The 24,809-nt window shown below is 41.0% G+C and overlaps 1 protein-coding gene across 2 annotated transcripts; it reads left to right on the top strand.

Annotated features, from left to right (window-relative positions):
* nkpd1 (NTPase, KAP family P-loop domain containing 1) lies at window positions 1-24,809 on the top strand. Of its 2 annotated transcripts, XM_034192893.1 has the most exons (5): window positions 1-130; window positions 19,920-20,036; window positions 22,247-22,575; window positions 22,668-24,116; window positions 24,205-24,809. In XM_034192893.1, exons 1-5 carry the CDS (start codon window positions 118-120, stop codon window positions 24,487-24,489), a joined length of 2,193 nt encoding a protein of 730 aa, XP_034048784.1. In that variant the 5' UTR covers window positions 1-117; the 3' UTR covers window positions 24,490-24,809. The 2 variants fall into 2 exon arrangements, with proteins under 2 accessions (XP_034048784.1, XP_034048777.1); XM_034192886.1 differs by lacking the exon at window positions 1-130 and having other exon boundaries at window positions 19,842-20,036.

Here is a 24,809-nt window from a genome sequence, read left to right as displayed (position 1 = left end):
CTGCAACATACAGGAAGTTCTCTTGAGGACATTCGCCATTGGTTGAGGACAAGTCTGTGCTGTTTCCTTACAGGTCAAAGGGGATTTCTTTTTCTTGGAAGTCTGTCGTGAAGAGTCATGCATACAAAAGGTAATATATTTCCAGTAAAGTACCGGTTCACACACTTTACACCTGCAGAAGCTTTCACTTTGATTTTGCTGTGTACACAAGACTGAACATGGTTGTGTAGTCTCTTGTCTGGTTACTTTTAGTTCACCTCAAAGGCAACAATGATGTCACAACATCTGCAAGAAAACAAAGCTGTGTTTTTTCCAACTGGATAAACCAGGATGCGAGTGCGGCAAGAGGTTATGCTGATGGTTTCGACCTACTTTGCTCTAGATTTGAAAGTCACAGAGGATGGCACAAAATTAATAGTCACAAATATATAGTTACAAAGAATTAGGGTTATATATTTACGTTCTCCACCAGGAGTGGTGGCCAAGTGGATAGTGCACTTGATTTCATTGTGGAAGGTTCTGGAAAAAGAGATTTCACGGCAGCTTGTGGACTACCTTACCGAGAATGATCTTTTTGAGCCACTGCAGTCTGCTTTTAGAAAATATCATTCGGCTCTCACAAAAGTGTAATGTGGAGTCGTGTCAGGAAGGGCATCCGGTGTAAAACTTGTGCCAAATCAACAAGCAGACCCACCTTGGATCTGCTGTGGTGACCCCAAGTGGAAACAAGGGAGCAGCCGAAGGGTCTTACTATTTACATTCTCCACTGTGTCAAAGTATTTTTAAGTACTGATAGAGGCCTACAGAAATAATATTATTATTATTAATTGCACTAAACACATATTACATGCTGGCAATATGTGAGTGTATCCAACATATAAAATAATGCCTCAACATGAGAACAAATTCCAACTGATTTTTACTTGATGTTAAATAAAAATGGTAAATGGACTGCTTTTATATAGCGCTTTTCCATCTGCATCAGAAGCTCAAAGTACTTTACAATTATGCCTCACATTCACCCATTCACACTCCCATACCCATGTCAGGGTGCTGCCATGCAAGGTGCTCACTACACACCGGTACCAACTGCGGATTAAGGACCTTGCCCAAGGCCCTTTAGTGATTTTCCGGTCTGGCTGGGTTTTGAGCTGAGGATTCTCTGGTCTGAAGCCCAATGCTTAACCACTAGACCATCACCTCTGCTATAATATGTATATGTAGCGGACATGAACAAGTGAAGCTCTTCAGCATCTCACCATGTCATTTAGGTCTTTCAGACTTTTTTTAGTAAATGCTTCAGGGAAGCATTAGCATGGCTAAAACATTTCAGCTTCTGGGGGATGCTCTGCTTCCCCCTCCCACCCCAGACTCACTGCCTTTTTAAGCATTTTTCTTTTTTTGCCTTTCAGCTTCTGGGGGGGTACTGTCCCCGAGACCCCCCTAATTACAGCCCTCTTAGTCCCCTGCCACTTTAAGCATTTTTAAAAGTAGATATAAATTATTATCATATACCTATAAATGATACGCCAATATGATTGGATAAAACACTAAAGAATAAATAGCAATACACCCTTTTCGCAGACACCCATGCCAGGAAGTGTTCAACATTTGACATTTCCTGTTTCACTGTAGACTTAAAATTTGGCACTTCCTGTTTCAGTGTGAACTTGCCACTGAGTTCCCGTGAGATTCCATGGGATCTCGTCTGTCAATCCAGCAAGTATCGATCCGGAAGTGTTTGACATTTCCTGTGTTCACGTGGACTCAAAATCTGGCACTTCCTGTTTGGGACTCCCTGTACCATAGAACAGGGAGTCCCAAACGAAATACGAAGCTTGTATAAATGTGAATTCCCTATCGATGATCATCTCGGAATAAAATTAGAATTCATGGTAGACAGAGGTGGGTAATGCCTGTTTCAGTGAGTACGTAAAAGTCTTTACAGATTTGTTCCATCCACTTACTAAACTGGCTGATTCTAATTAGTTCAATTCTTCAGGCAGCTAAATGATCAAATCAGTGAAATCGCCTGTTTTAGGTGAACAGGTAGAAGCAATAGATGTTACGACTTTCACTCCCTGAGCCAGGGTTACTCTCGTCTGACAGTAGAGTCTTCCTAAGTGATACCTGTGGCCATCATGTTGGGAGACAAAAATACTGTGCAGCAAAGCATCAACAAAATAAGTTCAGCCAGACAAATCATATTTAAGTTCATTTGTTGCTGCAGCCGAACATCGTGTCATGTCTAAGACCCGACTCCAACACTCTCCACAGATGACTACTTGTGATAGATTTGAAAAACACATTTCCTCCAATAGGAGCCCTGCTGGGGTGGAGGCGGGGCTGAGCAGCAGTGGCAGCATATGACCGCAAGAGGGGCAACTGGGAAATTTGCATTTTAAATAAACCACCCAATTTGGAGGGCGTGTTAGTGGATCACGTGGAGGCTGTCTTTTAGTAGGTAGGATTAGCAGTGAGGCATTATCAGTGTACATGGTGCAAAGCTGCTTGAGTTGCCTGCCTGAACTAGTTCACAGGCTAACCTCATTTATTGTAGTTTCGCACAACACATTTTCATCTAAGGGTGACATCAAATGCCACATTTCTGTTCTATGGTCTGTCCTGATCCAGATCACAATGGCACTAAAGATTATTACCAGGTACTAACTGATAAGATAGCATTATCTATCAGTTAATATCAGGTGCCACAGTTGATTAAAGACTTGGCCCACCAATATGTAGGCCTAGGTTCAATTAGCAGTTACACTACCTGTCTGTGTCCTTGGACAAGATGCATCATCTGTATTGTTCCAGTCCATTCAGCTGTAAATGGGTACTGACCTTGGCTGGGGACGTAAAGCCTGGGTCCCACCAAATAATGAAGGATGAATAATGAGCCACACAGCATGTTTTCTTTGGTATGAGAGGTTTTCTTCAACTATCGTGGGAGTTTTGTGGCTCTGAGTAGCTCTTAGAGGCATTATCTTCAGTTAATGAGGCTCCTCTCTGAGCGTGAGGCTAATTTCAAGAAGTTCAAAATTTAGCAACAACAGTGGCACAGTGGATGCAGAAAACACCTCTAATCACTTCTGGAATCACAGAGGAATCACACACTGTTTCATCTGGACGCTTTTTTCCCTCTCCTTCCTGCTCCATGTGGAACAGCTTAAGGTAACTATTTTTAATGTTTTTAATAACTTGATAAAAAAAAGTTCCTAGCTGTAAAAGTATGTCTGTTGTATGTTGATGTCTGTTGTATGTAAAAGTATGTTGATTTAATATCTTGTTAATGGATCACATGAGCTCCGCTGTGTGTGTGCACTGACGCAATGAGGCAGTGACTCATCATCAGGCTTCAAACAAGACATTTAGGCAGAACGCCAGCGCACAAAAGAGTGAATTTTCAGTAAATATTGGACGAACACAAAGTCAAAATTTGGGTGACTGTGTGAAAGTGGATGTGTGTTTAAAGCCGTGGAAGATAACTCCAGTGGAGGCTAAAAGCAAGTGCAGAAGCTGTGCAGCAACACAGGAGAGTGCACAAAAGACCGATTATGAAGACATAGCACAAAGTTAAAAGTTGTATCACAGTGACAAAATGATTCAATTCAATTTTATTTATATAGCACCAAATCACAACAAACAGTTGTCCCAAGGCGCTTTATATTGTAAGGCAAGGCCATACAATAATTACGTAAAAACCCCAAAGGTCATTATATACACCTGTGTATTATATACACAGGTGTATATAATAAAGTGGCCACCTCATTCTGTATGCAGAACAGCACCGCGCGCCAAAGAGCGTTTTTGCAGAAATAAACGGACGAACACAAAGTTAAAAGTGGGATCATGGTGTAAACATGACTGTGTTTAAAGCCAGGGAAAAAATAAAGTCATCAAGCCATGGATGGATTTTAAGTCAGTGAGACTGAAACACAGAGGCAGCTGTGCAGAAATGGAACAGCGGCGCTTGCGCAAAAGAGCGATTTTGCAGAAATAAACGGACGAACACAAAGTTAAAAGTGATCACGGCTTTAAAAATGACTGTGTTTAAAGCCAGGGAAAAATAAAGCCAGCAAGCCATGGATGGATTTTAAGCCAGTGAGAAGGAGCACAGAGGCAGCTGTCCAGGAATGGAACAGCGGCGTGCGTGCAAAAGAGCGATTTTGCAGAAATAAACTGAGGAACACAAAGTTTATAGTGTGATTATGGTGTGTGTGTTTAAGCCGCAGAAGAAATAAAGCCAGCGAGCCGCGGAGCCAGCGAGGACCACAGAGGCGGCTCTCCAGGAACCATTGGTTCGGTTCTAGTCTGGTCTGGTGCATTACAGGGGACAGCAGCCTGGCGCACAGCGCACAATCGCGGGACTGTTCTAGAGCGTCTATTTTTGGATTGCATTTAAAAAAATGTGACATCTTTAAATGCTGCTGTGAATCTGTGAATTGAAAACCCATATTTTAAAGGGAGCAGGTGTGGGAGGCTGGAGGTTTGGACCAAACCCATGTCTAAACGTGCACCAACATGGCGTTATCACGGCACTACGTGGCTTAGTGTGGCAGATGCGAGCCATTCGAGGCTCTAATAACAGGTCAGTCATGGCTCACTAGAGGCTGCTACGTGGCACATGCGGGGTACAGAGAGGCACATAAAGGCACCTTCATAGCGGATACGTGATAGATCAAAACGTGGGTCATTCTTCAAATAATCGCTGACACGCCCATGCGTGGCTCCTTCTTCAGCCTTCATTATTCGGTGGGACCGAGGCTTAATCTGCATCGGACTGGCGTCCCATTTCAAGGGAAGTCACAGACACATCTGCTTCACACTATGGGATCCCGTGACAAGCACTGACCCCACAGGCCTCAGGGCCTACACCACACCTCCTTCTGCGTTATCAGGCCATTCATTCTTCTGCTGTGCCTGTCAAATATCGGTCAGTGTGAATACTGGATTGTATAAGGTTGCTAAGGTTGTTTGTTCCATTTTGTTACTATGGCCTTAACAGATGGTCACCCCCCCACCAACACCAAGTTTGGTCTCCACAAGACTTCTTTCAAAAAAATAAATCAATCAAGGGTGTTTCTCCCTGACCGCTACGCTTGCTCATGGGCTTAATCAGGTTTACACCTTGCTTATGTGTTGCACCTTGAGTAGGCTTATGTTGTGCTTTGGTAAAGTAAGATCTTTTGGCTTGTCAAAGCAGATCCAAGATGGATCTGCACATTGATTTGGCAGAAGTTTTACCCCAGATGTCCTGCCTGACACAACATGAAGAATGGGCACGAAGGATCTTACAGTGGGAACGCTCTGCTCGGGAAGTAGCGCACTACCCGTTTGACACCACGCTGCACTCAGACTTATGTTGTGCTTTGGTGCTATGTAAATACAGTGAATTTTATTCAAATTGGGGACAAAGATATGTCGCATTATGCTGCTTTCACATGTCGATGGCAGAAAAACAGCCGCACAGGTTGTTCTGCTGCAGCAGAAATCAGATGATGATGGGAGAAGCTGTAAGGTTGCATTCCCACGTTGGCTGGATGTGGAAGATGGTAAACAAGATGTTTTCAGTGACAGAACAGTGGGAATTTCTGCTGCCGCTGGTTGTGAATGTGCCATCCATGCACTGTGGATGGCACATCCTAGGGTCCCTTTATTGAGACAGTGGTGTCAACTCAGAATATGGTGCCATTTTGGGGCCAAATGTGCTGAACTACTGAATGAACCTTTTATATTTTCAACATTTTTTAAAATAATTTAACCACATACAGCAACACATCCAGATACAGGTACTATCAAAATAAATATAAAAATAGTTAAGCCATCAAATTTACATAAATTTACAATTCATGATGATTTATTTAATTAATTTAAAGTCTGATTTATGTTTCTGTAACTCTGCAACTCTGTAACTCTGCATTAAATTCTCCGTCTCTGGATTATGCTTTATTCTGTACTAATTTGACCCTCAACAAGCTTTTCTTTCAACAGTCATCACCTCCAAATCAAAGGTAAGCTGTGCAATTTCCTCTTTTTCCGACTCTGTGTTGTAAAGTTGAGGACTTCTCTGTCAAACATACATGATCCCGAAATCTAATCAGCGTGCGCACTGTAAAAACTATTAAAATATGATGGGGGTGAAGGAGTGAAAGCAGAAAAGTGTCCAATCACAGCCTTTTGCTGTGTTTCATTTAAGAGGTACACGTCAGTCTGCGGGTCAGAGTCTGAGCACATTGTGAAAAAAATAAACAGTCTGGCTTTTAATCACAGAAATGACTCCGGTCCTACAGTACATGCGAGGGGTTTTAATGGAAATACAGTGGTCCCTAGCTATAACGCGGATCACCTTTCACAGCCTCGCAGTTTCGCGGATTTTTTTGTGCAATTTTGCATGCTTCTTTTTTTTTTTTTTTTTTTTACAGCGCATTGTGTTCTGCGTCCTTAACAGGTGGGCCGGTCGCGGCACCGGTCGGCATCACCACGATTGCTCTCACTGCCTCCGATGCACTTACTGAGTCTGTGGGCTCAGTAAACGCCACAGCGGGCCACTCACACTGCCACCCTATCTGCTCTGCAGAGCTGCGCCAACTCTGGCAACAGATCCAGAGACTACACTCACTGTTTTGATGCGGAGTGCTCCAGGCAGCCCACAAGGATAGATTTCCCGCGGAAAAATCCACAGCACCGCAGGGTCTCAGTACACCGCAGCCGCAGAGCTCAGTGGCCATGACTTAGATTCTTTGCGGGTCCCGCATCCGTACCCCCGGCAGCAGTAAGCGAAGGGAGAGCACGCGCATTGTGTTCTGCGTGTCTGTTTATAATCTTCTTGCCCAGAAGAAAAAAGAGTGTTTACACAAGAGAGAAAAGTGAGAAAATGTTAATGCCTGTTTATGAAAAGTGTATAAAGTGTGTAGTGAGGAGTTTTACAGCCTTAAAACATCTAGAATAATTGTAAAAACTAACGCTGACTACTTTGTGGATTTCGCCTATTGCGGGTTATTTTTAGAACATAACTCCCACGATAAACGAGGGACCACTGTACACTGCAATTGGACAGGACATTTTATCCAGTGTGAGCGAAAAATCCGTTATACAAAATCTGTTATATACGGTGTTTATGACATGGAAAACAATACAAAAACTTTGGGACTTTTTTGTCAAGTGACTGTGAATATCAGGTTTATATGATGACAGTTTAGGTGATTTTTACTGTACATGGGACTAAATGGAACAATAAATTTACCTCTCAAAACTTTAACAATGAAGTCGGCTTCCATACCACACAGCTGACTTTATTTTCCCAAATTTTTGTTTTGTTTGGATCTGAGGAATCTGTACATCTTGAAGCCTTTGTTGTGTCTATTTGTGCATTTAAATATGCACTAAATGCACAACAACTGGCATTTTCAGCAAATAAATAAACAAAATAGCTGGATTTACATGCAGAAAGATTAACAGTGAATGGCTATTTTGGCCCAAGATAGAACCACGGAGTCACGTGACTTTTTTTTTCCACTTGTCATATCGCTACTTTCTGTATCAAGGGACTCTAGGGGTTCCCACAACACGTACAACCCCAATTCCAGTGAAGTTGGGATGTTGTGTAAAATGGTAAGTAAAAACAGAATACAATGATTGCAAATCCTCTTCAACCTATATTCAATTGAATACACCACAAAGACAAGATATTTAGTGTTTCAAACTGATAGACATTTTTGTACAAATATTTGCTCATTTTGAAATGATACCTATTCACCACTGTGTTACATCACCTTCTAACAATAAGTGTTTTGGAACTAAGGACACTCATGACTGGGTATAAAAGGAGCATCTCAAAAAGTCTCAACTGTTCACAAGCAAAGATGGGGCAAGGATCACCACTTTGTGAACAAACTGCATGAAAAAAATAGTCCAACAGTTTAAGAACAATGTTTCTCAATGTTCATTTGCAGGAATTTACGGATTCCACCATCTACAGTCCATACTATAATCAGAAGATTCAGAGAATCTGGAGAACTTTCTACATGTAAGCAGCAAGGGGACGAAATCAACACTGAATGTCCGTGACCTTCGATCCCTCAGGCGGCACTGGCATTAAAAAACTGACATCATTGTGTAAAGGATCTTACCACATGGGCTCAGGAACACTTCAGAAAACCATTGTCAGCGGTGGTGGGCACAGTTCCGATAATGATAATTATCAAAGATAAAGTTTTCATTATGGATTATCTTTTCAGATAAACTTTGAAAACTATTATCAGACTAATTATCTTCTGATAAATTTTTGTCTGGTAATTTTTAGACTGTTAACATGGTAAACAAAGGTGAACAGAGTGTAGTTTTACCTTCTGCAAACAGAGGAGAACTGCTTCTAAATTAAACTGGCTCTATCCTCTGCAGACAAGGAGAACTGGTGACAAAAAAATAAGCTCATTTTTTTTAACCCATACTGATACACGGCCAATATCACCCAAAGTCATCCAGAGGCATACATTTTAACTTATGTTCAAATTTTAACCAAACTTATTTCGGACAAGTTATTTAAGTTAGAGTCACCTTTGAAGTTTTATAAAGTGAAAATATCAGATATATGTTTTAGTTTTAAAGTAATGCGCTAATTTTTTAAGTTTTAGTGTGGACATGCTGTGTCCAGGTGCATTATGGGTGATAGGCAGTGGTGTCAAAAGTACACACATTTGTTACTTAAGTAGAAGTATAGATACTGCCGTTTAAAAACACTCTGGTAAAAGTTGAAGTATCAACTTGACCTCTTTACTCAAGTAAAGTGAAAAAGTATGTGCTCCAAACCTACTTAAAGTATAAAAGTATAAAGTAACCTTAAAAAAAAAATAAATAAATAAAAAAAAAAGGTAGATGCCACTATATGAATTGAAAGCTTCATTTAAAAACTGATATCGTTCTACATGGGCCCAAGACCCAAAACCCAAAATTACCCCCCAACACCACCTGCACGAAAATGTTTCGATTCTAGAAGCTCTGAAATGCAATCTGGGACTATTCCAGACAATAAACTGCAGTGAGTGCAGGCATCCATTTAGTGAGAAAAAAAAAAACTTTCCTTATTCAGATTCATTCCAGTAGTATTCTCCTCTTACTAGGATGCAGCAGTTTTCCTAGTTTGGCAGAAAGTTCTGGAGTAAATCACTGAAGAAATTAACCCATTGACAATACGGTTTGACCGACAACAAACTGTCATTAAACTTAAATAAACAGGGATGAAATGGAGGTGTAAGAGTCACTAGGTGTTCACAGGAAACACTTATTTATTTCTGTATTTATTATGTAATGTTCATTGGTTAGTTGCTTTTATATTTTATTTTCTGTTGTGTTCTATTCAGGTTCTTTTTGTCTCTTTCTCTGAAATTGTATATAATAATTATCATTAGATTATTAATATAATAAACAAAAATAAATTTAAGAAATATTACAATTTGAAAACAAATGCACCCGAACATGAAGACAGCTGGAACTGCTTCATGCTAACTTTTAACATTGAAAATGCCATAGACATGCTATCATCTCAGTACGTTCAGGACAGGAGAAATGCATTGTGAGACACTCTGATCAGGCTCCACGGACAATAGCATTAAACTCTAGTGCCTAAAACTCTCGTGAATATATTCTCTGGGTTTGTAAATGTTGTTATTGTGTTTGCGTTATTAACTCCACGCATCTTAAACTAGCAAGTAGCAACACAGATTATCTGGAATTTTGTTTTGGCAAGTTTTCAAGGTCTCTACTGCCATCTAGTGGCCACTAGTGTTCATGGCAGTATTCAAACTGAAGCTGGGCAGACAATGATATTTTCAATCACTGTACTCGGTTCCAGCTCAAACTGTACCACAGAACCGCAACGGTGTAAAGTTCAGAGCGCACGATTTATGTTCTCACAAACGTACGTTCAAAAACCACGTTGGACTCAGAACAGAAGCTTTTTTTTCAAACTTAATTTACAAAAACTCCGATGGGAGACATCAAAGTTTTAAAAAAACAAAAAACATTACAAGACAGGTCTGTGGTGTTTGCACAGGCACAGTGCAAGAGGTGGCACTTGTAGCGCTCAGCAGTGGGATACCCTCACGCGGCCGACCAGAATATCAAACAGGTTTGATTTTCCTCTGACCATACGATCGCTGATCAGGAGGTGGTCGTGAGATGTTAAACACAGCTCGTTACTCCATGTATACTAAACGATGCAGGACTTGCGATTAACCTGAAACTCTGTGCGATCCAAAAAATTCTCGCACGAAAAATCAGCTGACAAGGGGCCAAAACTCGCACTGGCACCAGTAGATCATGGCAGTGTTCTATTTATTTGACACCGTTATATCAGATATATATATTTATTTGACACGCGTTATATAAAAAATTTTTTTTTTTTTTTGAAAATGCCTTTTTTTTTACAAATAAAAATGGCCTATTTTACAAAAGCACATTTATCTGTAAACACCAACACACATCACACCTCACATTAACGTGTTGGTTTACATAGAATGAATCAACCAATCAGTGTTAGCGGAGGCACATTCACCCAGAATGCCGTCTGTCTGTGCTTGTTACAAAACTTCAGAATTAGTGCATTATTCAACATTAAAAGATATATTTTATATCTTAACTTTGCACAAATGACAGAATTGACATTAATGGAGTTATTCTATCAGTATTCATTTTATTTATACACCAAACCATAACTCAGCACTGCTTTATTTTCCAAGGCTTCAGCCTGACGGCAGCATTGAGCAGAGAATGGAGCTTTGTGGCTCCTCTTGGTTGCTTCTGTTCTGGAAGCCATGTAGTAAAGCTTCCAGCAGGGGGCAGGATGCTCAAGACAGAAGTGCTGACTCATTGTTGTTCTGTTGTCGCTTGTGATGCTTCCAAAGCGATCGTGGTGTTAAAACTCAAAATCAGCTTGTTAGTAGTTGCAAGTGTACCGGAGACAGTACTGGAATTTATTGGTTATCTGTAACTTCCGAACTCAGCCACATGGGGTGTGCAGCCAGTACATTCTGAGTGCCGGTCCCAAGCCCAGATAAATGAGGATGGTTGTGTCAGGAAGGGCATCCGGCGTAAACAAGCCAACCCAATTATGCAGACTAAGATTTGAATTTCCATACCGGATCGGTCAAGGCCCGGGTTAACAACGTCTGCCCCCGGTGCTATTGCCCAACAGGGTGCCGGTGGAAATTGGGCTACTGCTGGGCAAAGACGACGAAGAAGAGGAGGAGAACATTTCCACAAACAGCGGGGGAGAAGAAAAACTCGAAGGGTGGAAATGAGAGTGGGGGACTTTGAATGTTGGTATATGACTGGTAAAGGGAGGAGCTGGCTGATATGATGGAGAGGAGAAGGTAGACATATTATGTGTGCAAGAGACCAAGTGGAAGGAAGTAAGAGCAGGAGCATCGGCGGTGGGTACAAGTTGTGTACCATGGTGAGGACAAGAAGAGAAATGGTGTTGGGGTCATTTTAAAGGAAGAGTATGTTAAAAGTGTGTTGGAGGCTAAGCAAGGTTGTGACAGGGTGATTGAGTGTGAAGTTGGAAATTGAAGGGGTGATGATGAATATCATCAGTGCATATGCCCCACAGGTAGGTTGTGAGATGAAGAGAAAGAAGATTTCTGGAGTGTGTTAGTTAGATGAGGTGGGGGGAGTGTGCACAAGCATGAAAGAGTGGTGATAGGAGTGGACTTCAATGGGCATGTTGGTGAAGTGAACAGAGGTGATGAGGAAGTAATGGGTAGATATGGTATCAAGGATAGGAATGGGGACAACTGGAAAAGTACTGCAGATGTGGTGAGGGAGACAGCTAAGACAGTACTGGGTATGACATCTGGACAGTGGAAGGAAGACAAGGAGACTTGGTTGGTGGAATGAAGAGGTCCAGGAAAGCATAAGGAGAAAGAGGTTGGTGAAAAAGTTTTGGGATAGTCGGAGAGATGAAGAAAGTAGACAGGAGTACAAGAGATGCAGCATAAGGCGAAAAGAGAAGTGACAAAAGTGAAGAAAAGGCATATTGTGAGCTGTACAAGAAGTTAAATAGTAAGGAAGGAGAACAGGACTTGTACCGATTGGCCAGACAAAGGGACAGAGCTGGAAAGGATGTGCAGCAGGTTAGGGTGGTAAAAGATGCACATGGTAATGTGCTGACAAGTGAGGAGTGTGTGCTGCGAAGGTGGAGGGAATATTTTGAAGAGCTGATGAATGAAGAAATGAGCGAGAGAAAAGGCTGGACGATGTGGTGAGAGTAGGTCAAGAAGTACAAGAGATTAGTAAGGAAGAAGTGAGGGCTGCTATGAAGAGGATGACGAGTGAAAGGCAGTTTGTCCAGATGACATTCCAGTGGAGGCATGGAAATGTCTAGGAGAGATGGCAGTAGTGTTTCTAACCAGATTGTTTAATAAAATCTTGGAAAGTGAGAGGATGCCTGAGGAGTGGAGACGAAGTGTGCTGGTTCCTATTTTCAAGAACAAGGGTGATGTGCAGAGCTGCAGTAACTACAGAGGCATAAAGTTGATCAGCCACAGCATGAAGTTTTGGGAAAGAGTAGTAGAAGCTCGGCTTAGAAAACAAGTGAAGATCTGTGAGCAGCAATATGGTTTCATGCCGAGAAAGAGCACTACAGATGCAATGTTTGCTCTGAGAATACTGTTGGAAAAGTACAGAGAAGGACAGAAAGAGTTACATTGTGTGTTTGTGGACTTAGAAAAAGCTTATGATAGTGTGCCAAGAGAAGAGCTGTGGTATTTTATGAGGAAGTCTGGAGTGGCAGAGAAGTATGTTAGGGTAGTGCAGGACATGTACAAGAATAGAGTGACAGCGGTGAGATGCGCAGTCGGAATGACTGACTCATTCAAGGTGGAGGTGTGATTACACCAAGGATCAGCTCTGAGTCCTTTCTTGTTTGCAGTGGTGATGGACAGGTTGACGGATGAGATCAGACAGGAGTCCCCATGGACTATGATGTTTGCAGATGACACTGTAATCTGTAGTGAGAGTAGAGAGCAAGTTGAGTCTAGTCTGGAGAAGTGGAGATATGCTTTGGAGAGAAGGGGAATGAAAGTCAATAGAAGCAAGACTGAGTACATGTGTGTGAATGGGAGGAAGCCCAGTGGAATAGTGCAGTTACAAGGAGTAGAATGGTGAATTTGATGAGTTTAAATATTTGGGGTCAACTGTTCAAAGTAATGGAGAGTGTGGTAGAGAGGTGAAGAAGAGAGTGCAGGCAGGGTGGAGAAAGGTGGCAGGAGTGATTTGTGACCGAAGAATATCAGCAAGAGTGAAGGGGAAAGTTTACAAGACAGTAGTGAGACCAGCAATGTTGTACAGTTTAGAGACATTGGCACTAATAAAAAGGCAGGTGGCAGAGCTGAAGATGTTGATATTCTCTTTGGGAGTGACGAGAATGGACAAGATTAGGAATGAACAAATCAGAGGGACAGCTCAGGTGGGACGGTCAGTCAGAGCGGTGAGATTGAGATGGTTTGGACATGTGCAGAGGAGGGACCCAGGGTATATAGGGAGAAGGATGCTGAGGATGGAGCCACCATACAGGAGGAGAAAAGGGAGGCCAAATAGGAGGCTTATGGATGTGATGAGGGAGGACATGCAGGTGGTTGGTGTGACAGAGGAAGATACAGAGGACAGGGTGAGATGGAAATGATTGATCTGCTGTGGCGACCCCTAACGGGAACAGCCGAAAGACTAAGAAGAGGTTATCTGTAACTTCGATACATTTTTGGGTGGTTATCATTTTCGCTTTATCGAAGATAACTTTTCAGTTATTTGACTATCTGTTATCAAAGTTAATTTTTTGGTTATCTGTGCCCACCACTGATTGTCAGTTAACACAGTTCATCACTACATCTACAAGTACAATTTAAACTATCATGCAAAGCAAAAGCCATACATCAACATCCAGAAACGCTGCCACCTTCTCTGGGCCCAAGCTCATTTGAAATGGACAGATGCAAAGTGGAAAAGTGTGCTGTGGTCTGATGAGTCCACATTTCACATTGTTTTTGGAAATCATGGACATCGTGTCCTCCGGACAAAAGAGCAGAAAGACCATCCAGATTGTTACCAGCGCAAACTTCAAAACCCAGCATCTGATGGTATGGGGTGTGTTAGTGCCCATGGCATGGGCAACTTACACATCTGTGATGGCACCAACAATGCTGAAAGGTACATCCAGGTTTTGAAGCAACACATGCTGCCATCCAAGCAACGCCTTTTTCAGGGACGTCCCTGCTTATTTCAGCAAGACAATGCCAAGCTACATTCTACACCTGTTACAACGGCGTGGCTTCATAGTAAAAGAGTGCGGGTATTAGACTGGCCTGCCTGCAGTCCAGACGTGTCACCTATTGAAAATGTGTGGCGCATTATGAAGAGCAAAATACGACAATGGAGACCCCGGACTTTTGAACAACTGAAGTCATACATCAAGCAAGAATGGGAAAGAATTCCACCTACAAAGCTTCAACAATTAGTGTCCTCAGTTCCCAAACGCTTATTGAGTGTTATTAGAAGGAAAGGTGATGTAACACAGGGGTAAATATACAGTTGCCCACAATTACAGTTAACCACAATCTGAATAAAATGTAACAAAAAAACTATATAAAATCAGAGCTGACATTCTGTGCCATGAATTAAGCGCAACTGCAAACAAACGTGTTGCAGGCATCCATTTCAAAATGAACAAATATTTACACAAAAACAATAAAGTTTATCAGTTTGAACATTAAATATCTTGTCTTTGTGGTGTATTCAACTGAATATAGGTTGAAGAGGATTTGCAAATCATTGTATTCTGTTTTTATTTACATTGCACACAACGTCCCAACTTCATTGGAATTGGGGTTGTAAATGCATCACAATTTCATACTGTTAATTCGTTGGGCAATAAATTGTCTTCCCAAAAAGATGCAACAGTATTTTAGTGTTTTACATAACACTGAAAGAACAGGAAGCAGCAGTTCTATTTTTTTAGCTTAACTCTACATCATGTCATTTCTGTTCATGTGAGCGAACAAATCGAACCTCCAGTTCACCGTCTGCCATACACTCATGTGCGAGGCTCCTGTTGTGGTCAAAGGTGAGTACAGCTGATCGGAAGACGTGGTGAGGCGGCCACTGATACCATTAGGAGCACCCTGCTGACAAGCGTAATACAAGTAACAAAGCATATTCAGTATTACGATGAAACCTTATCCCATGGCTTCAGACCGGTTCCAGAAAGCCTGAAGAGGGTACAGGTTTCCCATGCAACTGCAGATGGCACCAGACTGATTAACACCGCTTTGAGTTCATCAGTAAAATCCCCTGTTGGAGTCTGTCGTTGCAATGAAAACCTGCACCGTCTCAGCGCTTTCTGGTCCTGAGGCCACTGCTCTGTTATGGTGGTTGCAATAATGAATTTATTTATTTTTACTTCAACACATTTGTTGCAAAGAATCCTTCATCCAGTATCTATCTCCAGCACAGACATGGATTACAGTGCATAGTTTAAACTCACAAAATGTATAAACCTGCCAAAACAGATTCTCCTTTAAACCCTATTCTCACTTGCACCAACATGCATCCAGGAAAGTCCAGGTCTAGAACCTTGACAAACAGGCGTATGTGGATCGTGGTTGCTGATGAGTGAAATGTTGTGCGCAGTGCAGTTTGATGATGTAACATACCGGACTTGAACCATGTGTCATTTGCAAAGGCAACCTCACACCTGCAACATGACTAACACAATGTTGGTGATCACAGAAAAGATCTGAATGGGAAATAGAAGGGATTATCAAATTATACCAAAATTCACAATGAAAACTAGAGCACTGCATTCATAGAACAAAAACCTTCGCCAGTGCTAGTTTCCAATTCTACAAATGTTTTCCATAGAAAAAATTTTCAAGGTCAGAGTCCTGTTAGAAGCAGTGTTGTATAGTAACGAAGTAAAAATACTTCACTACTGTACTTAAGTACGTTTTGGGAGACTTTGTACTTTACTTGAGTTTTTTTTAATTCAGCTTACTTTCACTTTTACTTCACTACATTTCCGGCCTTAATTGCACACTTCTACTCCGATACATTTTCTATGCGCCATGCCGTTACTCGTAACAAAAAAAAACCACACACAAACACACACACACACGAAAAAAGTCATGTTTTCACCTAGAGACACCACTAATTACTAGTGACTGCAACGAAATCAGGCCAATTTGTCATGAGGCATATCCGGGATGCTTTTTTTGCAGTTTTGCACTTGTGGGGTGTTTGTCAGGAAAATGATAATTTCTCTACATTGATTACAGACCTGCAGTGGGTCTGTAATCAACTTTTCTGCAGCGCGGCTTTGCTTTGAACCTTGAACCAATCGAAGCAGTGATTCGCAGGTCGAAGCAGTGCTTCGATCTACGATTCGTGGATTTTATTTCGCTTTATCCTAATTTTTTCCTGCTAAAACCCTGAAGAGCATATGTCTGTGAGTAATATTTAATATTTTTATGTTAAACTGACCTGTTATGGTCTTCTGAAACAGTTGATAGATGTATTTTATAACTTAAAAACGGGACCGATGCTAACGCGTTAACATGTCTATGGCATTTTCAGTGTTAAAGTTAGCATTAAGTTGTTTGCGTCAGCACATTTGTGTTGATTTGTTTTCCATATAATTAATGGCTCAGCGTTCATTGTCGTAAAAGAGTCAAATTGTAATTTTTTAAATTTATTTTTATTCATATTTTATAGCAACAACAATAATAGTCTACATAATACACAATAATAGTCAATAATAACAGACTAATAATGTTACAATACAATTTTAGAGAAAGAGGCAAAAAGAACCTAATGAAACAAAACACAACAGAAAAGATAAAACCATGTAACAATGAAAATAAATAAATACATATAGAATTAAATAACTGTTTCCTGTGAACACCTAGTGAGTAGCCTACTCTTGTTTAGGATTTGAAACCTTGTTTCTGAAGTGTTTTTGTGTGATGTGCACAATTTTCAGTATTTGACTAATAATACCACCAGTCATTTACAAGCCTAGATAAGCTTTTATAAAAAAAAAAAAAATCAGTCCGTTTTTGATTATTAACATTTACTTGTACTTTTACTTTCACTACTTGAGTACATTTAGTTGTACATTACTTGTCATACTTAAGTACAATAAATACTAGATACTTTAAGACTTTTACTTGAGTAGCATTTCAATCAGTGACTTGAACTTCTACCAAAGTCATTTTTTAAATGGGTATCTGTACTTCTACTTAAGTGTGATTTTCCAGTACTTTATACAACACTGGTTAGAAGCAGCTTTTCATAAGATAAATTAGATGTGATCAAATGTCAGGAGTATGTATTTGGGTCATGCACTTGAATTGAAGTTTTTTTCTGGTGTTGCCAGGTGTTTTTTAATTCAACTTTTTCAATTTCTGAATACTTTCTCAGATCATTTTGAGTGTCTGATGCAGATGGAAAAGTGCTATATAAATGCAGTCCATTTATTTTCACAAAACATTGGTTATCTTTACAGTTTGTTCATGTAAATGGGGAATCTTCTTCACAGACTAAGGTTAATTATGGAGTTCCACAAGGTTCTGTGCTAGGACCAATTTTATTCACTTTATACATGCTTCCCTTAGGCAGTATTATTAGACAGCATTGCTTAAATTTTCATTGTTACGCAGATGATACCCAGCTTTATCTATCCATGAAGCCAGAGGACACACACCAATTAGCTAAACTGCAGGATTGTCTTACAGACATAAAGACATGGATGACCTCTAATTTCCTGCTTTTAAACTCAGGTAAAACTGAAGTTATTGTACTTGGCCCCACAAATCTTAGAAACATGGTGTCTAACCAGATCCTTACTCTGGATGGCATTACCCTGACCTCTAGTAATACTGTGAGAAATCTTGGAGTCATTTTTGATCATGATATGTCATTCAATGCGCATATTAAACAAATATGTAGGACTGCTTTTTTGCATTTGCACAATATCTCTAAAATTAGAAAGGTCTTGTCTCAGAGTGATGCTGAAAAACTAATTCATGCATTTATTTCCTCTAGGCTGGACTATTGTAATTCATTATTATCAGGTTGTCCTAAAAGTTCCCTGAAAAGCCTTCAGTTAATTCAAAATGCTGCAGCTAGAGTACTGACGGGGACTAGAAGGAGAGAGCATATCTCACCCATATTGGCCTCTCTTCATTGGCTTCCTGTTATTTCTAGAATAGAATTTAAAATTCTTCTTCTTACTTATAAGGTTTGAATAATCAGGTCCCATCTTATCTTAGGGACCTCATTGTACCATATCACCCCAATAGAGCGCTTCGCTCTCAGACTGCAGGCTTACTTGTAGTTCCTAGGGTTTTTAAGAGTAGAATGGGAGGCAGAGCCTTCAGCTTTCAGGCTCCTCTCCTGTGGAACCAGCTCCCAATTCGGATCAGGGAGACAGACACCCTCTCTACTTTTAAGACTGGATCAGGTGACCCTGAACCATCCCTTAGTTATGCTGCTATAGACTTAGACTGCTGGGGGGTTCCCATGATGCACTGAGTGTTTCTTTCTCTTTTTGCTCTGTATGCACCACTCTGCATTTAATCATTAGTGATTGATCTCTGTTCCCCTCCACAGCGTGTCTTTTTCCTGGTTCTCTCCCTCAGCCCCAACCAGTCCCAGCAGAAGACTGCCCCTCCCTGAGCCTGGTTCTGCTGGAGGTTTCTTCCTGTTAAAAGAGAGTTTTTCCTTCCCACTGTCGCCAAGTGCTTGCTCACAGGGGGTCATTTTGACCGTTGGGGTTTTTCCGTAATTATTGTATGGCTTTGCCTTACAATATAAAGCGCCTTGGGGCAGCTGTTTGTTGTGATTTGGCGCTATATAAATAAAATTGATTTGATCTTTGCTATGCACAATTTGTCATTGCTTTTAGGCACTTAGGTTCTGGCTGATAGCTCTAAAATAGACAAACAGGCATAAAATTGGAACCTCCATCCAATTTTGGTGGTGTATGTAAATTCGTAACAAAAAATGAGAGTGATTGAGACACTTTTGATTGAGATATAATGCAAAATGTACACCAAATGGGTCTTCAATAATAAATTCAAATGTCCACAAAATATACAGTCAGGAACAGACCTTGATTAAACTTTGTCAGGTGATAGCGAGTCCCAGTCTGCACCTCACTTTTAAATATGAGAGTGATTGAGGCATGTTTAAGATATAATGTAAAATATACATTAAATGGGGTTTTCAATGTTAAATTTAAATGGCCACAAAATCTGTCATTTGGATCAGATCTAGATGAACGTTTGTCAGTCAATAAAGGAGACCCTCCTACATAACACTTTAAAATATGAAAGAAATTTTATATTTTTTGACAGTCATGAATTTTTGAAAATTTGTTCAATGTCAAAGATATGAATTTTTCCAGTTTTCCAAGATTTTTCCTGGCTTTGATCTTAAACCAATGACCTTGAAAATTGAATCATGTCTTGCCTATCAGGATATGAATCTTCAGTAAAAATTTCATAACGATATATGAAAAATTGTGCGCTCCAGGCTGTTCCCCGGCAGACAAACAAACTAACAAACAGAAGCAAAAACACTACCTCCGCACAACTTTGTTGGCGGAGTTAAAAATGTGTTTTCTAACATACTGAAAATCTATTTTTAAAACAAGAACACGGTGCAATAATGGACTATCTTGTTTCATTACAAGCAACAAGCCCTCTTAGGTTTTCCACGGTATGGACAAGGTGTCAAACCGTGACCTTCCAGGGTGCATCTCTTAAAGTGAGAACAGAGTTTTTCTACATAACAGCATTGGTCAAACTTGTTGGAAGTGAAGATGCAAAAGTTGTCCCTGATGTTTTTGTTTTATCTGCTTTCAGATGATATTTACGCTTACGCTTTGTCCAAGTCCCTTACAAAGGTTTCATCACCTGCCACCGTAGGACTGTACTCTTCCTGTCATGACCGAATTAACATGATCCTGAGACAAATAGAGGGTATGTAAACAGCCTGTGTGACCATCTGCATCCCAGTAGCCCTGTGTGTTTATCTGCTGACTCTTGAGTTTATCAGCCAGCAACCAGTCTGTAGGCAGAACTGAGAGATACATCTGCAACAAATGGACCTAAAATTATTGTCTAAGTCCACAAGAGCAGGTAGATCAGTGGGACAAATGGTTGGACTACCTGTATGTATGTAGACCTGGGTTGGATTTTGGTCATGCCACCTGTTTATGTCCTTGAACAACACACTTCATCTGCATTGTCTCAGTCCATCCAGCTGTAAATGGGACCCTCAGTCAATCATCAGTTTTTGTTGGGGGGAACCCTGATTTATCCATCTTCTAATATAGCAGGTCTCAACATGCTCAGAATCAGAATTTAATTTATTGCCAGGTAAGTTCTCACATACAAGGAATTTGATCTGGTGTCATTTGTGCATAAACAACAATAAAAAAAAATACTTCTTACAGAAGTAAAGGAGTCAAATAGACAAATGGGCAAAACTACGTTTACTGTCAAATAGATATAGTGGAATGGGGCTGTTCAGGCATGCAAATGAACAGTACAGAGATGACCACTCTGTACTTTGTGGGAGTGGGTAGGGGGGCAGGGTAAATGGCAGTCTCTGGCATTATTTATAAGTCTAGCTGCGGACAGAAAGAAGCTGTTTTTGTGTCTTGAGGGTTTAGTCCTTATGGACCTCAGTTGTCTGCCATTGGGGAGGGTAAAAAAAAGTTTGTGTCCTTGGTGAGAGGGATCGGCCACTAGCTTCCTTGCTGACCTCAGGGCCCTGGAGGTGCACAGGTCCAGCAGGGATGGCAGATTGCAATCACTCACCTTCTCTGTTACGTCCTCACCTGTCCTTAGTGGTGGCAGCAGCGTACCAGATGGTGATGGAGGAGGAGATGATGGACTCAATGATGGCAGTGTCACACAAACTCACATAAACAAATGATGGTGAATGCTGTACAAACTATTGTGTGTACTTCATATACTGACAGTGTGGGAACCAACAGAATGTAGAATATTGTGTTCAAACTTCTGTTGCACAGGCTTTTCAAGACTCTTTAAAACACAGAACCAGGCTGTGTGTTAGCATTTCTACTGGTAACTATGTTGCCAGTTGGGGTTGGCAAAGGATTTACAGGCCTACTCAGACTTGCCATTTGTTGCAATGTTATCCTATTCACCCACAAGTTTAACTGCTGCCTTTTCTTTGAAAAGGTTTATAAAATAGTCCAATACATTTCTGTATGAAATAGGTTGAAAGGAGATGGTCCACATAACATGACACATTTTTGTCAAATGAAGCAACATCAATTCGGCCTCATAAAAAAATAAAAAATTGGATTATCATTGACATCAGAAAAAAGTGATTAGGGCACTTTTTTTTTTTCTTAAAAACAGGTACATACATCAGTTCAAACCTGAAAAACGACACATACAGCAACTGCATATCAAGTGAGAAACTGAAAATATCAGCTGTTTTTAAAATAAATCTCATTTCCATGTTGTAAACTGATAAACTGCTAAAACATTTAGCTGAACCTACTGCTAACCTCTAACAACTAACTTTTATTATATGAATTTAGCTTTGACTTATTTTTTGGGGCTCCGAAACCTGAAAATTCAACATGTAGTTTACACGTGGAGGATCCCAACTAGGTTTAGTGTGCTGAGATGATCAAGATGTGCATAAATAATTAAATGAAGAAATAAAATTAAACAGTAGCAGGTATAGAAATGAATAATTCATCAAATTACTCTAGCTTGTCCATCTCCCAGGTGATGTTAGTTGTCTTCAAACATTGTGTCGATGTTAATTGGACAAGTGTATAACCTTCAACAGGAACAAACATGGATGATTTTAGGGTTTACAAATGTTTTTGACCATTTATACATTCAAAAAATGTTAGCTGACTTACATTTAGCAGAAAAGTTACCAAAAAAAAAAGTCAGCTTTGTTAATTAGCCGTGAGCTGATGAACTGAACTGTGGCTACCAATGCTTAGTACTGATGAAAGCGGCAACAGAACAAGACGAAGGTGGTCATCCGTGCACACAGATTGGATACATGCACGGATTGGGTCCTATCAAATACATCTGAATTTGTTGCATATCAAAGTACAAAGAGTAGTTGTAATAAACTTAAAACCTGTATCCTATAAACCTGCTGACTTCTTTTTACCCATTTTGATCTGCAGTGTACATGAATCGGGAGGCTGTCAAAATCGAACAGCACCACAGTGGACCATCCAAGCCTCGCTTGGTTAAGCCTTCTCTTGCTGGCTTTCTATCGCTTGTTGGCCGACTGCTTTTCTACAAGCCCATTTGGACTGAGGAGAACCAACAGCACCAAAACATCAGATTCATCTTTGTGCATTTCAGCGCCTGGCACTTTGCAGGCAGTGACCTGCTCTGGGCCGGGCTGGTCATACGCCTTTGTGAGGTCCTGCAGGTGAACTTTGGGAAATTACAGCTGGTGCTTTACCGTTTGACTCAGCACAATGAGGAAGAGGAAATCAAAAAGAAGGTCTCATTTGTTTTTACTTCTCTCACACTTGAAATAAGAATGCTGTCCAACCTGCTTCTCTTTTCTGCTTTCTCATTTTGAAAATACATTAGGTCATTGAGGATGGTCCAAATCAGTGGAAGTCCAAGAAGGTTTGCTGCTGCCCTCTGTGGATGCTCCCCCTGTTCTTTCTTGCAGCACTGGTAGCCATTGTGATGTTCATGTTAATATCTGACGTTAACAAGCCTGAAGTTAAAACAAGCATGGGAATAAATGGAACAACTGCCCGGGTGGGTGTAGCGGGGGGCTTAGCCATTGCTGCTTTAGGAGTGCCAGCGATGACCATGGCTCGGTTTGCTTTTTTGTTGAGTAAGCACCTCATCTTCAGCCAAGATCGGAACATCAAGAAGGGGATGGACGATGACCGGGTCAGTGGCCAACTTGGTTTCATGAATGCAGTGAGAAAAGAAATGTGGCTTCTGTCTCGCTTCATCCAATTTATGGAAGTCTTTGAGGGGAGACGAATTCGAGTCATAATGAAAGTCACCAATCTGGACCGCTGCTCACCCAAGAAGATTGTTGCAGTTCTAGATGCAATGAACATTCTGCTTTCAGATGATGAAAGTCCATTCATTTCCATTCTAGCAGTCAACCCCGACATCCTTGTGGAGAAAGTGAACTTTGCTGATGGCTGCTTCTGCAAAGAGGACAGAGGTTACGCCTTGTTGAATCGTATCGTAACTCTTGCCTTCACAATCCCAGCACTCTGCAGTGAATCGAAGTGTAATTTGTTTAACAGCCTCACCTACAGTTCCAAATTCAAAGAGGACACAGTCGTAAGATGTAAACGGAGACCTGGGAGAAGCAAAAACACCTCACCTTCCTTTGACGAATCTTCAATGGAGAACGCATGTATGAGAGATACTCCACTGATAGAAAAAACGACACAACTGAAAGAGGAAGAACTAGAGAATTTAGTCAAGAGCGTCCTGACTGCCCCTGGAGGGAAGCAAAATGACTACCTCTTAGATGATGCTATGTCCATGAGAAGAGTGATCAACTCCATTCGAGTGACTGTGATAATCATGAAGGCCTTGAAGAAGGAGCTACCACTTACGGACCGCATCGCAGCCTGGGTGGTTTTGGCCAATCGTTGGCCGTGCCGCCTCAGTTGGATCATCCAGTGTGCAGAGGATGAAGAACAGAGAGAAGAAATTGACGGCATGCAGGCAAGCACAGATGACAATTCAAAGACCTTATGGGAAATCTTCAGCATGTCTAGAGCAGAGCTTTACGTGATGAGCTCACAGATTGAGGACCTTCTTGAGCAGGATGGAGACCCAGAGATGTTTGAAAAATTCCTAAAAGTTGACTTTTCGTTCACTGTGAAGGACATGAAAGTATTTAAAGAAGCAACAGTTAACCTGGACCATTCGATAAGGAAGGAGTTGGCTCAGATCAGAGGGACATCCAGACTGAGAGATTTTGGTTGGATGAGGAACTTGGCTCCTCTGCCGATGAGCACCATCATCAATATGACTGCAGAGGATGTGTGTGAAGAGGTAAGAAGCTTGAGTTGACATAAAACTTAAAAGATGGACTGAGCCGTGTTACTCCATGCTGAACACACATCTCCTGTTTCCAATCTAGTTGGCGAGGATGAACTATCCTGGCAAGTATGGTGAAATCGTGAGAAACAATGACCTCAGTGGCTTGGCGCTGGTGTTTGGTGATGTGAATGACCTCAAATCTCTGCTTCAAATGACGTTTGGGGAGTGGACAACTTTCAGACTGCACTTCCTGGGTTTATCTCCACATCTTCGGACTCAAAACAAGACGGTGCAGCTGATGCCTTATCATCTTCACAACCAGCAGTCCAGATTCCCTCATCATGCTCCCTATCATCACTCATCTAGCGGCACTCATATTAGCTGATGTGTCAGAATCAGGAATAAGATATGAAGGGCGAACCTCTGCCAAGGCTCAAAACTGCCCATCTTACAATGATGGGAAAAAAAAAAAGTCTTGTTACATCACTTAGACTCTTCTGAGATCCTTCAGGTGGGTTCAAATAGAAGTTTAAAAAAAATGTGACTGATAGGTGGTGCATGGCAACAACCACAACAATTCCTGGCACCTCATTCACGTGTTGGCTGTATACTAGCACTGGTACCACAGTCTCTTATACAAAGAGACTGGTAGCGTGTTTTTGAAAACATGGCTGTGATTCGTCCATCTGATACGTCGGTCACTAT

This window comes from Thalassophryne amazonica, chromosome 2 (assembly GCF_902500255.1).
Source record: "Thalassophryne amazonica chromosome 2, fThaAma1.1, whole genome shotgun sequence".
NCBI classification, from domain to species: Eukaryota; Metazoa; Chordata; class Actinopteri; order Batrachoidiformes; family Batrachoididae; genus Thalassophryne; species Thalassophryne amazonica.
The sequence above is the reverse complement of the archived record's forward strand: the minus strand, read 5'-3'. Positions and strand labels throughout refer to the sequence as shown.

What these genes read in the sequence shown, in the direction of transcription:
- nkpd1 (XM_034192886.1), top strand. Translation starts at nt 19,877, where the DNA reads ATGCAAAAGTTGTCCCTGATGTTTTTGTTTTATCTGCTTTCAGATGAT. An exon ending in GATCCTGAGACAAATAGAGG is followed by an intron (nt 20,037 to 22,246) that starts GTATGTAAACAG and finishes TTTGATCTGCAG; the next exon opens with TGTACATGAATCGGGAGGCT. An exon ending in AAGAGGAAATCAAAAAGAAG is followed by an intron (nt 22,576 to 22,667) that starts GTCTCATTTGTT and finishes AAAATACATTAG; the next exon opens with GTCATTGAGGATGGTCCAAA.